The sequence below is a fragment of the Plectrocnemia conspersa genome, unplaced genomic scaffold, assembly GCF_051122295.1.
Source record: "Plectrocnemia conspersa isolate PC_06_02 unplaced genomic scaffold, ASM5112229v1 ptg000002l, whole genome shotgun sequence".
In the NCBI taxonomy this organism is placed as follows: domain Eukaryota; kingdom Metazoa; phylum Arthropoda; class Insecta; order Trichoptera; family Polycentropodidae; genus Plectrocnemia; species Plectrocnemia conspersa.
In genome coordinates, this window is record NW_028277166.1 from 26,296,184 (window position 1) to 26,310,276 (window position 14,093).

The 14,093-nt window shown below is 31.0% G+C and overlaps 1 protein-coding gene across 3 annotated transcripts in view; it reads left to right on the forward strand.

Annotated features, from left to right (window-relative positions):
• smash (smallish) overlaps nt 1-14,093 on the forward strand; it is a 180,121-nt gene that overhangs the window by 135,581 nt on the left and 30,447 nt on the right. For all 3 annotated transcript variants that reach the window (XM_088205662.1, XM_088205664.1, XM_088205663.1), the window contains one exon: nt 10,936-11,230. In XM_088205662.1, coding sequence (XP_088061788.1) covers nt 11,117-11,230 — 114 coding nt within the window. In that variant the 5' untranslated portion in view covers nt 10,936-11,116. The remainder of the gene's footprint in view (nt 1-10,935; nt 11,231-14,093) is intronic.

A 14,093-nucleotide genomic window follows, 5' to 3' on the forward strand; every position in this document is an offset into this window, starting at 1 on the left:
AGAATGATTATGAAAATCTGGAAAGAGCAGAGCGCCAAACAACACACCACAGTGGGATGGATGGATACCTTCCGGCATCACGGATAATTGGTCCGACGCGCTCTGAATAGCGCTTTGATCGTCTCCCATGGTGGATCTTACACTTTGGCCTTTCTAAAAAAACGCTTTTGAGGAGTTGTTTTGATAGATGATGGGAGGACAGATTAGTAAAATGTCTCATAGTGTTTTAAAAATAATAATGACCACATTTACAAGTCTAATACTGTAACTGTTCATCGATGCGAGACTTCGTAACGCACCATTTTTACTTGTAAATGATCATATTTTAAAAATTTAAATTTACTTTATTCTAACAACGTATTGATATCACCGTTTCTTGAAACATAAATTGAAGGTTATTTAAATGAATCTTATAGCAAATTTTAGTGGCGAATCAAATTGTAATGCACTAAAATAATTAAATCTAAATTACTAAGCTAGCTATTATTGTTGGTAAATATTAATTCGGGACAATATAATGATTTTCCTTAAAATATCATATTTATGACAAATGATATCTTATAACTGCATCACATATTTTAGGGACAAATATATATAATTTTAAAATTTATGCAAAATATTAATGTTCTACAAATGTTGAAGTAGTAAAATTAGTGGATGATTAGGAAAAAATCAATTGAATATCGTTTAGTGAACCATAAAATATTTAAATATGTTCGTTGTTTTGTGATGATTATATCCCGTTATAAATCTCAAATTTTTCTATTAAATCTTATTTAATTTAAAAAAATATAATCTTGTACATCAGCGCTGTCCAGCTACTTGACCAGCAGGGACATTTGACCATTATTAAAAACTATATTTATTTTTTATTCAAATTTTTTTTAACAATTCCTAGAAAACATAAAGCGCGATTTATGGGTCTGACTGCCAGTCGCCGAAATAATTTCCGAACCAAAAATTAAATTCTTAAAATTCATAAAAAAAAGTTTCTGAAATTTTGTGTCAATGGCTGATGAATCACTGTCGAAATATCGAACAGCAGGTTCACATCGCGATGAATCCCGTAATTTAAAAAATATAAATATGTATGTACACTAGGAGAAGAAAGAGGGTTAAACATACCTATTAGGTCGGAATAAACCCGTTCACCCTTTGTTAGTCATTCGCATGAAACATATTAATGGGTTCGCAAGTTCTCGGGCTGATAACACAATTCATCCGAGTGACAATATCATCTGCTCTTGTCGACTACTCTACTTCAGACTACCAAATAAGTCGACAATATGCTACATAAATCAAATATGCAGAAATAGAAATCACCGAAGCTTTTTAAAAACATAAACAATGTACGTTTACGAAATCTTCTAAAAAGCGACGCAGTTTGAATCATTATAGTATAAAATTGATAAAAATATCGAATTTTATTTTTAAAAAACGCGCTATTATAAAAACCGGCCCCAGCTTCAGTGACATCTATTGGTTATAAATTATATTACATATAATAATTTATATTTATTAATACAGCTGTCACTGATTCCCAGACTTTCAGTCTGGTGGTTAATACTTATTTGTAGGTATTCATTATATCTAAGTATCTGATTGACTTACTCAGTTGGAACAGATTTTCCCCGTAGTAACGTCACTTTTAATAATATATATATATACAAAAAAATACTCGTGTCTGTCTGTCTGTCCCAAGAACTCGCTTATTATAATGTGAACAGTAGCGACGTGACATTTCCACATGTAATTCTAGCTATTTAGAGATTAAGTGTGATTTTTTCAACTTGCAATTTTTAGGTTGAAAGTGCTACTGCAATACGTGCATAAAATAAATATTGTACTAATATATAGCCTAGTATAGAAATACATTTTTAAAACAGGATGAATAAAATTAATGTCAGTTTTATTTAATGGCACTGTCATGACCAAATACAAATACTATTCTACTTATTGATAGGCCATAAATATAGTACTAGATAAAACACATTGATTCCCACCCGTAATAAATACACACGCGCCTTATGAAAGGGGTTAAATTAGGGAGCGGGGATTGAACAAACAGCTTAATTGGTAGAAATAAACTCGTTCACCAATCGTCAAAGCCACTTACAATAATCACACTCGTTTATTAACAAGACGAGATGCTACAGTACTTAGTACAGATTATAGTAAAATAATGTGCTTTAAATTTTATTTGTATATTTTTTTGTTTATAATATATTTCCTTAAAGCTAATATATCATAGTAACATACTCACTGATTTTATTAAATATAACACTTATATTATCTTGCTTAAAAATCTATTGGTTGGATTTTATTCGGATGTGCTTATAAAATAATACAAATACAATATGATTAATTGATAAGATTAATTCTTTTTTAATTAAATTATTTTTTATGAATAGTTATTTTCAATGGATTTAAGATCTTTTTGTTGCTTTTTTATTGTGTGTACACTAAATAAAAAACAATAAAAATTAAATCCATATAAGAAAAATTAAAACAAATGTAGGTTAATTGAATTACGTAACATTTAACGTGACCGTAAAATTCCGACATTTCATTCGCACCGCCAAGAACATTTTGTCACATTCGTACTACCTAGTCTTGGCCAACTTTCGCCCACATGCCTAACCTTCGACCCCGTGACAGTATTGACATTTAGAGAACGCGTCGGCGGCCAATAAACGTATCTCCCATCTCGCAGGAAGTTTCATAAAACCAATAGAAGGTTTATTGGTTGGATTGCAAGCGTTTCGTCTCGCACAGGTGACTGCGTTCCGTTCCGTGGAACAGAGCAGATCGGATGCGGCGAAGGTCACCTGGTCGTTAATCAGAGCCGATCCAGTCACTTTTGCGCTCGTTGGCAAAAATTGATGGCTAAATCGGCGTGGGATCGGTAAAAATAATTAAATACAATAGCGGTGATTGATGGTGCTTGTCTTGTTTGCTCTTATAACACTTTGCAAGTGGGAGGAGGTGTTGTTGCTTTTGTTGCATTTTTTATGCTCTGTTGCATCTGTTTGAATTATATATGGCAACTTTGGAGGATACCATATGGTTCAGTTTATATGGAAAGCTTGACTATTGGACATATTCTCAACACATACATAAGTATATTAAATTACTTATCATCGATATCAGATTATATCTCATTCAAAGTAACTTTTTAAAGCCTTCCACTAAAAACTAATTTTCCATGTACTTTTATTTTGTGTGACTCTAATTATTAATAGCTAATAACCCTAACAAAATTTAAAAAATATCTACAGTATAATGCATTCCTTATTAATTGCTCAAAAGCATCGTAGACAATCCTACAGTGCTCGAGCAGCTCCAAATGTGGGCTCCAAAAGGTGATTATAGTTCTCGATCGCGTCCACTGTTCTTGCCTGTAAAGTCTAAAACTGGAGCACTTGCCAACTCTTCTCTGGCAAAGGCCATTCGTCTGCTCAATACTATGCATAGATATATTGACATTTTCTCGTGCACATATGGGGTTTTGGTTCAATTCGTGTGGGACAATGCACATCTGTTGAGGTGATTTGAGTCTGTTCCTTTATCTTGTTTTCGTGTTTTTACTTATATGTGTGCGTATATGTATTTGTATGTATGCATTTTTAAATTGTAATATATTTTATACTTCTGGCAATCGTGACGCATTAGGTTAACCTCTCAGGTCACGATGGTCATAATTTAAATGAATAAATAAATATAAAAATAATAATGCATACATTTGCTTGCTGTGCAGATCTGTCCGAGATGGATGTCCGGCGGACAAATCCGATCGTGTGTGGTGTGAAAAACCACAGATATGTCTGTCTGCAGATCCGAGCATCTGAGTCTGTGCGCGAAAACGGCGGTTTACAGTATTTTTTGTTGAAATTTTCCCTCAAGTGATTTTATGACCCAGGCCTTTATTAATTTACGCCAAAGTTGCCGCCAACGTCTCAAATAAGATTATGGTGATAAGGTTTTATTACTTTATGATCCATTGGTTTACTCAATATTATTACCGTTGAAAATGTATTTTTTTACATTTTTTTTATTAAAGACAGTGAGACATATATTGTGAACTAAATTCGTGTGCTAAAAATAATTGTAAACCGTGTAATTGATTATTGTTTTGACGCTAATCGTCATTAGTATTGTAGGGATAGAGTTTCATAATCACCTAAAAACACGTAAATCTGATGTCCGATAAGACTTATGTCCAAGTTCAGACAGTTTGCGTGTGTGGCGAAGCTCGAATAGATCTGTCCGGGTGTCCGTCGGACAAATATGTGCGTGAGCGCTTAGCTTATAGTATTCCCATAATCAACTTAAAATCATTTCTTAACTTTTCGCAACAATAAAACCTTTCCTGAAACATATCTAATGTTATAAAAATAGGCATTTCCAAGTCAATTTTATTAAGGATAAAGCGTTATTTTAGTAGATGCATTGATACAATTCAATTTTATCGCAACTAAATTGTTTTACTATCTACATTTTCATAATCTTTATCTGCAAGGGCTTAATTTGGCATTGGCATAACAATAAATAAAAAAAATAACAATGAACTGTGCAACATTGCATCGATTGCGCAAAGAGCAAAGTCGCTCTCGTCCGATTAACACAAACATAATGAAAGACACAAAGAATGCCATTTTCGATTATGGCTATATGTACGAACGGAGAGAAACTCGTTTCTACACATAAAAGTATGCCTATAATGTCTATACTTACATATATTTTTTATAGCAAAATTGCCCAATTCGATCGAATCGAACCGGTCGGCGATACTTCTCTCGTTTACGGTCATGTTATGACATATTTTCCGCGAGAACGATTGAGAACCGCTGGATATGAATCAATTTCGTAAATCGGATAGCCGAGATACCGATCGAGATGTTTTTGCAAGGCAGCTGATTATTCAATAAGGTATTAATTAATTTTTATTTAAGCGCGGGATACCCGGATAGATTACGTATTTTTTTTATTATACTATAAGAATCGATGTTTATTATTAATATGAAAAGTGGACCTATCGTATTACGATATGCTTTGATGGTTAATCAATTTCCGTATACATAGTATAATTATTATATTTAATAAAGTAGTATATTGACTGTGAAATATATCCTGTTCTCATAAAAATCTCATATTATCTCATATCTCATAATAAAATAATTAAGATCAACGAGATTAATTTCTCATTGGGATAATTTTAATTAAATAGTTGAAAGCAATTTTTAATATATATAAATTATCCTTGTGGAAATAAATAGTTCAAAATTATTTTACAGTAAAATTAATAAATGGATTCTAAAGCACAAAAACATATGTTTTAAATTTATTGTAAATTCAAACATGCATAAAACAAGTACGCAAATAAAAACGTGAACGTACGTAAACGTAAAAAATCATATTTCCCAAAAAATTCTAGATTCGAATATTTTTTTTACAGACTTTGCATTTGGATATAACCACAAGTTGTAGTAACTTTTTTCATTCTCTCTTGATGTATTTCGTTTCTAATGCCTCCAACTTTAAAAAATGATTTCAAACCATAATGCATTATTGAATATATCTTTTATTGTTTGTATATTGCATAGAATGTGTTCAAAGCTGCTTCCTCAGCTACATTTTTAACATCTAAAACCAAGACAAAGTAACTGACCTCACTTCAATAACACACATTTGCAGTTTGTTGTTTCAGCTCGGAATGCGCATTTGCACTCTGGCGCCACAGGCCCTCAATCCTTTGCTTCCATCTCGCAAATATTTACTTTGCGCTACATTCTGGGCGCCATAAAATCAAATGCTATTTACGACCTCTTGTTTTGGTTTGAGCTGAAAATTTATCGCACCTTTAGTCTACACTTTATGGATCGCATCCTCTGAATGTTTTCATTCAACGGGCTTTATAATTAGAAGCGTTTTCGTTAATGGTTTTCGCTTTGACCTAGAAGGCGAGTGCCAAAACACGACTTTGCGGTTTTGAGAGTCGTGAGTGGTCACAATTGAAGTTTTCAGAGGGCAAAAAAATCTAAATCCATCTGCGGCGACACGCTTTTAGCTTTATCGGAGCCATTTATGTCGTGTTTCCGTTTTTTGCTTCCCCCATTCAAATGACGCTTAAGTGTTTGGATTTACAATGGAAAATATGGTTGTGGATAGCCGCGAAACACTAACCTTTTTATGTTAAAGAAAATTGTATTATAATCCAGTAAGTAGATTATGAGAATATTCAGACTATGCTGAGTATTTGCACGAACCATCCAACTTTTTAATGAGGATGTTTTTGGCAATGGCTATGAAGAGCTGGAAAAATATGTGAGATGAAAATATATGTTGACTTTTAAGTCGGAAGTTTAATGATCAAGCTCTGACCTGTTTAGGAAATTAAACGTCCCTTTCAGTCCTCGATCCTTTGGCTAATACCGATGATACGGGGTGGAACTAGACTCTTTGTTCTTTGCGGTGTGTTCGGCGAATATCGAATACATTTTCAGCTCTTTATGATTTATTAATTTGTTCTGTATTGATCCTTTTAATGTAGGGTCTAATGGATTTGAATGCACTTGTTCTCAGACATATTAATAGGTAGATACGCATAACAGTGGAAACCGTTTAAGTCACGGTGGTTAAATTTGTAATAACAAAAAATAATGAATTAGAGCAACATATAATTTCATTAGTATCGAATTATTATTATATAATTTCATTAATATCATATTGTTGCAATCTGAGGGGTGAATATTGAGATGCGCATGCGCGGGCTTTCGCGCCTTCGTCGGATCTCCCGCGCAGATCGTCAGTAAGGGCGCGTCGGTCGCCACGCTCGGGGCGCAGCGCTATCGCTCCTCAGTAATGGACGCCGTGTGAACATAATTCGCGTGTTTTCATCTCTCATCCACTCTGATGTAACGGCCTCACATAGGCTCACGTAACACTGGTGTCAGAAGTGGGATAGAAACAACTTTTTTAATTATAAAGTAACTTATGGTGTAACAAAACTTTCATACAAAATGTTTTCATTGTAACGAAGCCTGATCTCAGTATAACGAAATATTTTGATCCGAATTTGAGAATGACGTTACTTGACACAATATTTCTCCGAATTCAGTTTGTCCTCGACCTAGCGTGTGTCAGATGTATTCAAAAGCGACATTACAGTTGTTTCGCTGAGCCTCAAACTTTTTTTATAAAACATTATATTCACATTAGAGTCTCCAATTACTCGAACCATCAACTACTCGAGTATCGAATATTAAAATTTTAAAATACTCGAGTACTCGAGTACTTTCGAGTATTTACCAAATGTACCAAAATAGCTATTATTCAAATTCGTACACATATAAATAAATAAATAAAATACTTAGTATGTTAATTTTTACAATTATTTTAACTTCACGAACATTCTTTTTAAAAACAATAGTGCAAAAAGTGTCTCGAATTTAATATTACTGCTAACCTTTGGTTTTATTATTCCCGTTATGGAAAAAACCCTTTCCGTTGCTGTTGATGTTGGTCTTATTGTCATTAACGCGTTGGATAAGGCTTCTAATTTATATCTGTTCGCTTTTTATAGATTTAAAATTTTTTGAACTCTCTTTTTATGTTCTCTTCTTTCATTCCCTTCTCTGCTTTTCTCTTATTTCCTTCGACTATTGACAAAATAGTATTTTGTAATTCTTCTTGAATAGATTTTTTTTCTTAACAATATACAATATTCTACTCCTTCTGATTATTGCGAAGAATTTAGATCTATATCCTTCGAAGATGTATTTGGGTGAATCCCTTTCACTCTAGAGCGTAAGGGTTCGCAAATAACTAACTTTACTTTAAATGCATTTAAAACACACAATTGTTTTGATTTATATTTTAAGCTGAGGGATCAGTATAAACAATTGACAACACTTTACGCTACAACTGCATAGTCATAAAACCTAAAAAAATTTTTGTTGATATTTCATATTGTTCTTTGCCATAAATTAGATAAGTCGGGACTGTCGGACAGAAAACACAAAAGAAATTTCTCCGTCGTACCCACTAACATAGCCGACGACCGGAACTATGCAACTATGGAACTATGAAAAAATTATACCTGATAGTAACCGCTCTAACTCGGGACTTCGGGCATAAACGCCAAATAAAAGCAAGACGTTAACCTTTACCGGACCGAGTTAAAGTTATTTTTGTTTCTAAAATATTTCAATTTTTTTAATTTCGAGTATTAATCGAGTAATTTTCAAAATACTCGATTATCAAGTACTGGAAAAATAGACAAAAATACTCGAGTATCGAGTACTCGATTACTCGAATTGGAGACTCTAATTCACATATTTTATTGTGTTTCATGCAGTTTACTTAAAAATGGTCAAAAAACTATCTGTCAACTTTAAAAGAGGTTATTTTTATGCTGCAGTAATTAAAAGTAAAATAAAAATATATCATCTTCCTTACGGAAATATATTCATTGGTTCCGTGAGCTTCGCTATATTGAGATTTCACTGTACAATGCTTAATTTATTATTATCTAGCTTTAAACATATTCATAAATGATATACAATATTCAGATTTATCATTAAATATCTAAATTTTAAATCTAACGTTAACTAATATAAAATGTTTTCTTCTAGAAATATTTAGTCAAGTTGTACACCTATTTTCAAATGAATTGAAAATGCTAAGTAGTTTTTTATAGATTAAACCATTTTGCCTATCATTGAAAATCCTAATTAATAATGTCTAATTTGAAGCATTCATATTTAAAATATATTTTAAAAAATCAGAACGAAGCAAAAATAATATTTAAAGCCCAAAAAGTTGAGGGGTCCGGTATTCGCACACTCGTTAGCTTCGGTACCTCACGATAGTGAGGTACAGACAGTTCCTATATGATTTCACTGCCAGTGAAAATATATTTTAACGATAGCCTTTCAGAAATATTTCATTTGGTTTATTATTTAAATTAAAAAATGATGAGTCAGTATAAGCAAGAAACCAATTACTTTTTACATTGTATGTATTTATATAAAGTAATTTAAATAATGAAAACGAACAGTGCTTTATAACATACATCAATAATATTTTCATTATAATAAAGATGGCTGTTAATTAAAAGTAATAAAAAACTCTAATGAACGATATTAACCCAGTCTAATTAAAACTGTTTGATAGAATATGGAATTAATTAAAGTAGTCAAATATTAACGGCGAATTTTCTATATTAATTCAATAAAAATTCGTTACCAGCACTTTTTGCCCACCTACAATTTGTCATGCTTCATCAATATCGCGAACCATTTTTTTATACCAACAAATTGGCAATTTGACACGGATGAAAACGGTAAAGGTCTGTAATATTATACGAGTAAAAAATAGCAACGCATTTTTAATTTACTATTTATCATCAGTCATCAGCGCTTTCAAAATTTTAACAGTTTGCTTTGAAAAAACAGAAAGAAAACACCTAAAAGCAAACATTTACTTCCGAAATATCTCGATATTTAAGAACACGCGCAGTTTTGTAAAAGTAAATATTTATATAGCATAGTAGCAAAACGTAAACGTGTGTGTTTTTACTATCTGTGACGTTTTATTCTAATAATAATATAACCATTCAAAGTTAATGTTGGAGCAATTTCATTGAGCAAAACAAAACTTTAATGCAATTGCTTGAGAGTGTGCCAAATTGCAACAGTATACACAGATTAACTTGTATAAATTAATTTAAAATACACACAAAAGAAAGCCAACAATGTGAAGGTTAAGTTTAAATGTAGAATGACTTAAATGCATTAAAAAATATAGAGATGCATAGTGGTTTATTTAATATCGTAATCATAACTAAATTATTTTTTTGGTCATCAGGGAAATAGTGTATCAATTAAATATTTTACACAAAGGGCTTCTTACATTATTCTTTTTGATATTTGAGATCTTAATTATTGTAGTCAATTTAGATTTTATCTTATTTTTGTTGTTGTAATTTCTCATGAAGAGCAGCATCAGACCACGCTTCCTTGGCTAATTAGCGGCCGGATTTGTGTGCCGATTTTTCAAGCTCAAATCTACTTCTTTTTTGTGTTTTGTTTTGTTTGAACGATACTTATTTTTTTTTTTCATTCATCGCCTGGGATTTTCGTAACACAATGACACGATGAATTGCGTAGAAATCACGCGAGAATTGACACTGCGGAGCGAAAGCAACGGTTACGAACGCATGACGGAATACGATCTGGAATGCTGGTAGAAAAGTGGAGAAAATCATAGAGATTTGTATAAATGTGATCTCAAGAGATTAACTGCTATCTAGCATGAAATATAATTTTTCATACATTGTGTTACATGAGCGATGGCGGATTTATATAGCGACAGTGAAAAAAATTACGTAAAAATGACTTTAAACTATGATGGTAATTATTTAATAAAACAATCATTCAGTTTTTTATACAAAGTTCGAATTATATGTAGTTTGAGATTGTCGACACCGCCCTTCAGCAACTTTTAAAATTGCTTCTTTAACAGATGACACATTTATATTATCTAATTAAATTTTATACTTTTTTTATATATATAATGAGTATCAATCCATGTGTATTTTATTGGTATTCACAAGATGTGACACACAAGTTTTTCTAAAAATCGTAACAAAAATATTTATCTTTTCATAATTTTCAAGTGCCACAAATCGCATTGGCATTTGAGATTTCATCAATACTTTATTTGTAAATATATTGAAATTTATCATTATTTATATAAATAATGTCGATTGGTTAATAGTGATTGACTTATATAATATATTATACTTTTGATCTAATTGAATTCTGTATGTTATCTCTTACGAATATAACATTTCTCGCTAATCAAAATTGCGATAAAACCGCCAACTACATTATCTTATCTACATCTACTAATGAAATATTTTGTTTGTTTCAGGTTCAGTTGAGGATGTGACACGCTTCATTATCTCATAGTGAAATTCGTTTGGTGTTGTGCGTCGTTTTTTTTATCGAAGTTTCGTCGTTTGGTTTTCGTTCGGACAGTGTCAGTGAAGGGGACAGAAGTGTGTGTTGTGATCGTGCAATGTTAGTGGGCAGTGATCGGTAAGGGAGGGGCTATGCCTTCAGGAGTGATGGCCCCCGTGGGGGTCAAGGACGACGTGGGGGGCGAGCGAAGGGGCAGCACCTCGTCCGAGGGCTCCGCCACCAGCAGTTCCACGAATACCAGATCCGTGAGTACCAAAACCTTCTTTGAAAGATTTTTTATAATATTGTAAATATCCTGATTTTATTCTCTATATGAAATATTTTTATATTAAAAAAAAGATAGGACAGATAAAATCATAATGAATTCTTTAAAGTAGACTTCTTAAGAATGGGCCATAAAAATCTGATTTAAATATCATTTTGCTGGAGGCTGGTTTTGGGATCTTTTTCACCTTTATTAAGAGGTTTAATGTATTCATTATTAAGTACATATGATATATACTTTTACTTGAATAATGAGTCAAGTTAATAGGAATATATTTTGTGGATTCTTGGTATTAACTAGTATCAACAAAATGTATTCATACAACAAATAATTGAATTTAAAAAGTTATACTCTAATCCCTAATGCTTATGAACGATTATTGTGCGTGAGAATAATATTATTGTATTTTATAAAATCAGATGTTATTATACACTAATGTTCAAAAAAGTTTAGAATAATAATTAAAAATAACATTTTTATTATTATTATTATTATTAATATATATAAAACCCAGTCATTCAAAATTATTTTATATAGACCTCAAACATTTAATTCCTTGTTATACAAAAATAAATACTCTTCCTGAAAATATTTATTTTACCTTCGTGTTCTTTTCACTTATATATTTTAATAGCTACATTTAAAATTGCACGAAAATAGCTGATCGTAATGTATTAATTCAAATAGAGTTAAAGGGGCGCGTGTAAACCGGGTTATCGAAATGGATACTACAATACTCCAAATAAACTGTATAAAGGTCTTAAAAAAAATTGGTTAAAAATTAATTAAGTGCGAATTATAGAAAAATAATTGACTAAACAAAAAAAATTAGCCTTAAGGTTTATTTATATTTTTTAATAATTTAGGTTGTAAAATATATGTTTAAGTAAATACTTAATAAATAATAATAATAATTAAACCATTTTTTAAAGCAAAGATGTATCAGGTAGCCCCTTTCTTTTAAACATTAGTATACATAGATTCAATATTAAATTTAATTATATGTATGTATGTACATAAATATATGGACTGTGTAGTTAATAAATATACATTTCACTACTAAAAATGGTAACATTCACAAATGGTCAGTAATGGCATAAATACAGTTAATAATTATAAATAGTCATTAGCTTTATCATAAATGGTGAGAATTTTTTGTAAAACAGTTAATCTATTAACCGGCCATAGCGTTAATATCAAAGTATGTATTTCTTTATAACATATGTACATATGTACTTAAATTCGTTTTTTATCAAACTTCTTTATATCATGTCTAGCTGTCATTCTGTCAAAATATTTTTTGACAAAAATCAAACAACATTTAAATTATATACTTTTAATAATTATTGAATGAATATATGTATTTAATTAAATAATTAAATAATCATTAAACACATTAATAATTTAATTAAATAATAAAAATAAATTTTATTATTTAATTACATTAAATATGATAATCATAAAGTAAATTAATTCTATACCTGGACAAATAAATAAAACGAAACGATTTATATTTAAATTAATTGATAAACATTTAATTAATTAAACTATCAATTTCAATAATTATTAAATGAATATATTTATATAATTTAATATTCATTAAATTAATTTAAATTATTTAAAATCTTGAAGATTATTTACATCAAATTGTTTTTTTATTTTGTGAACTTTAGTTGTTCCAAATCGAAAGCGATGTGGTAGTTCTGTGTTTTAGCTCATATACCATTGATAAAATGGGAAAGGCATAAGTTTAACGTTTCTTACAGTTTTAGATTATCTGGTCATTGTCGATGACTCGGGGTAGAATCAGACTTCGTTATTATTTAATACATATTTTATTAGACTCGTGTAACGGTAAAATTTAAATCGTTAAAAAATGCCCACATTGTAATCAAGAGTTTTTACGTACCTGTTATCACCGCATTTCTTCGTATTTGGCATCGACCTTTTACACTTGTTCGATTGTCTGCTCGGATACGCAATATCATTTGTTTTTGTTTACGAGAAAAAGCTTTGTTTCTTAAAAGATCCAATGAGCACAAATCGTTTAATATTCCTTGACTAATTTCGCTATATGTATTTACAAATTATATTATTACATCATATATACATCCCAGAAGTTTAATTATTTATGTATATTAATTTAATGAAAATAATCTATGACTAATAAATACAATAATACATTTATGTATACATTATCCGTTGATTATTTAACGAGTGCGACACTAATTATAGGTTTATTTTTTTTGAATTAAATCTATTTTTGTTATAAGAAAAGAACATTTTAAATTAGTAGCATTTTTTTATATATGCTTTAGATAGATACTATAAATTTTATTCGTTGGTGTTTTTTTCTATGACTTCTATATATCTATTCCCAATTATAAAAAAAAGCAATGTTCGAGTGTGAAGCATGAAAATCTTCAGCGTATACTTCGTGTCTTTGGGTTAACCCTTTATCCACTTTGTCATCTTGAGCACACCGTTCACCGTTGTGAAACGTGTACGTAATCCCCTCAATGGATTCTGGAGAGTCATGACCCGGCTGATTTACTCTTCTTCTACTACTACTACCTCTATTGATTGGCGGTCACGCTCTTCTTGCGGCAAAGATGTTTGGCGTACGGTGAAAGTTTTCACGGTCGGTCTGCTGATGCTGATGCTGATGCTTTGACCCCTTCGACTTTGGAATGTTCGACAATTAGCTAAACGGGACGATTGTAACGTTACGTTGGAAGGTCGTAATCTTGTTAGCAACAATTTGGTTTTTATAGAGAGGATAGAAAAAAAAGCCATAATGATCTCTCGTTGACCTTTTCAACACACAAGCACCGTTCTGAACA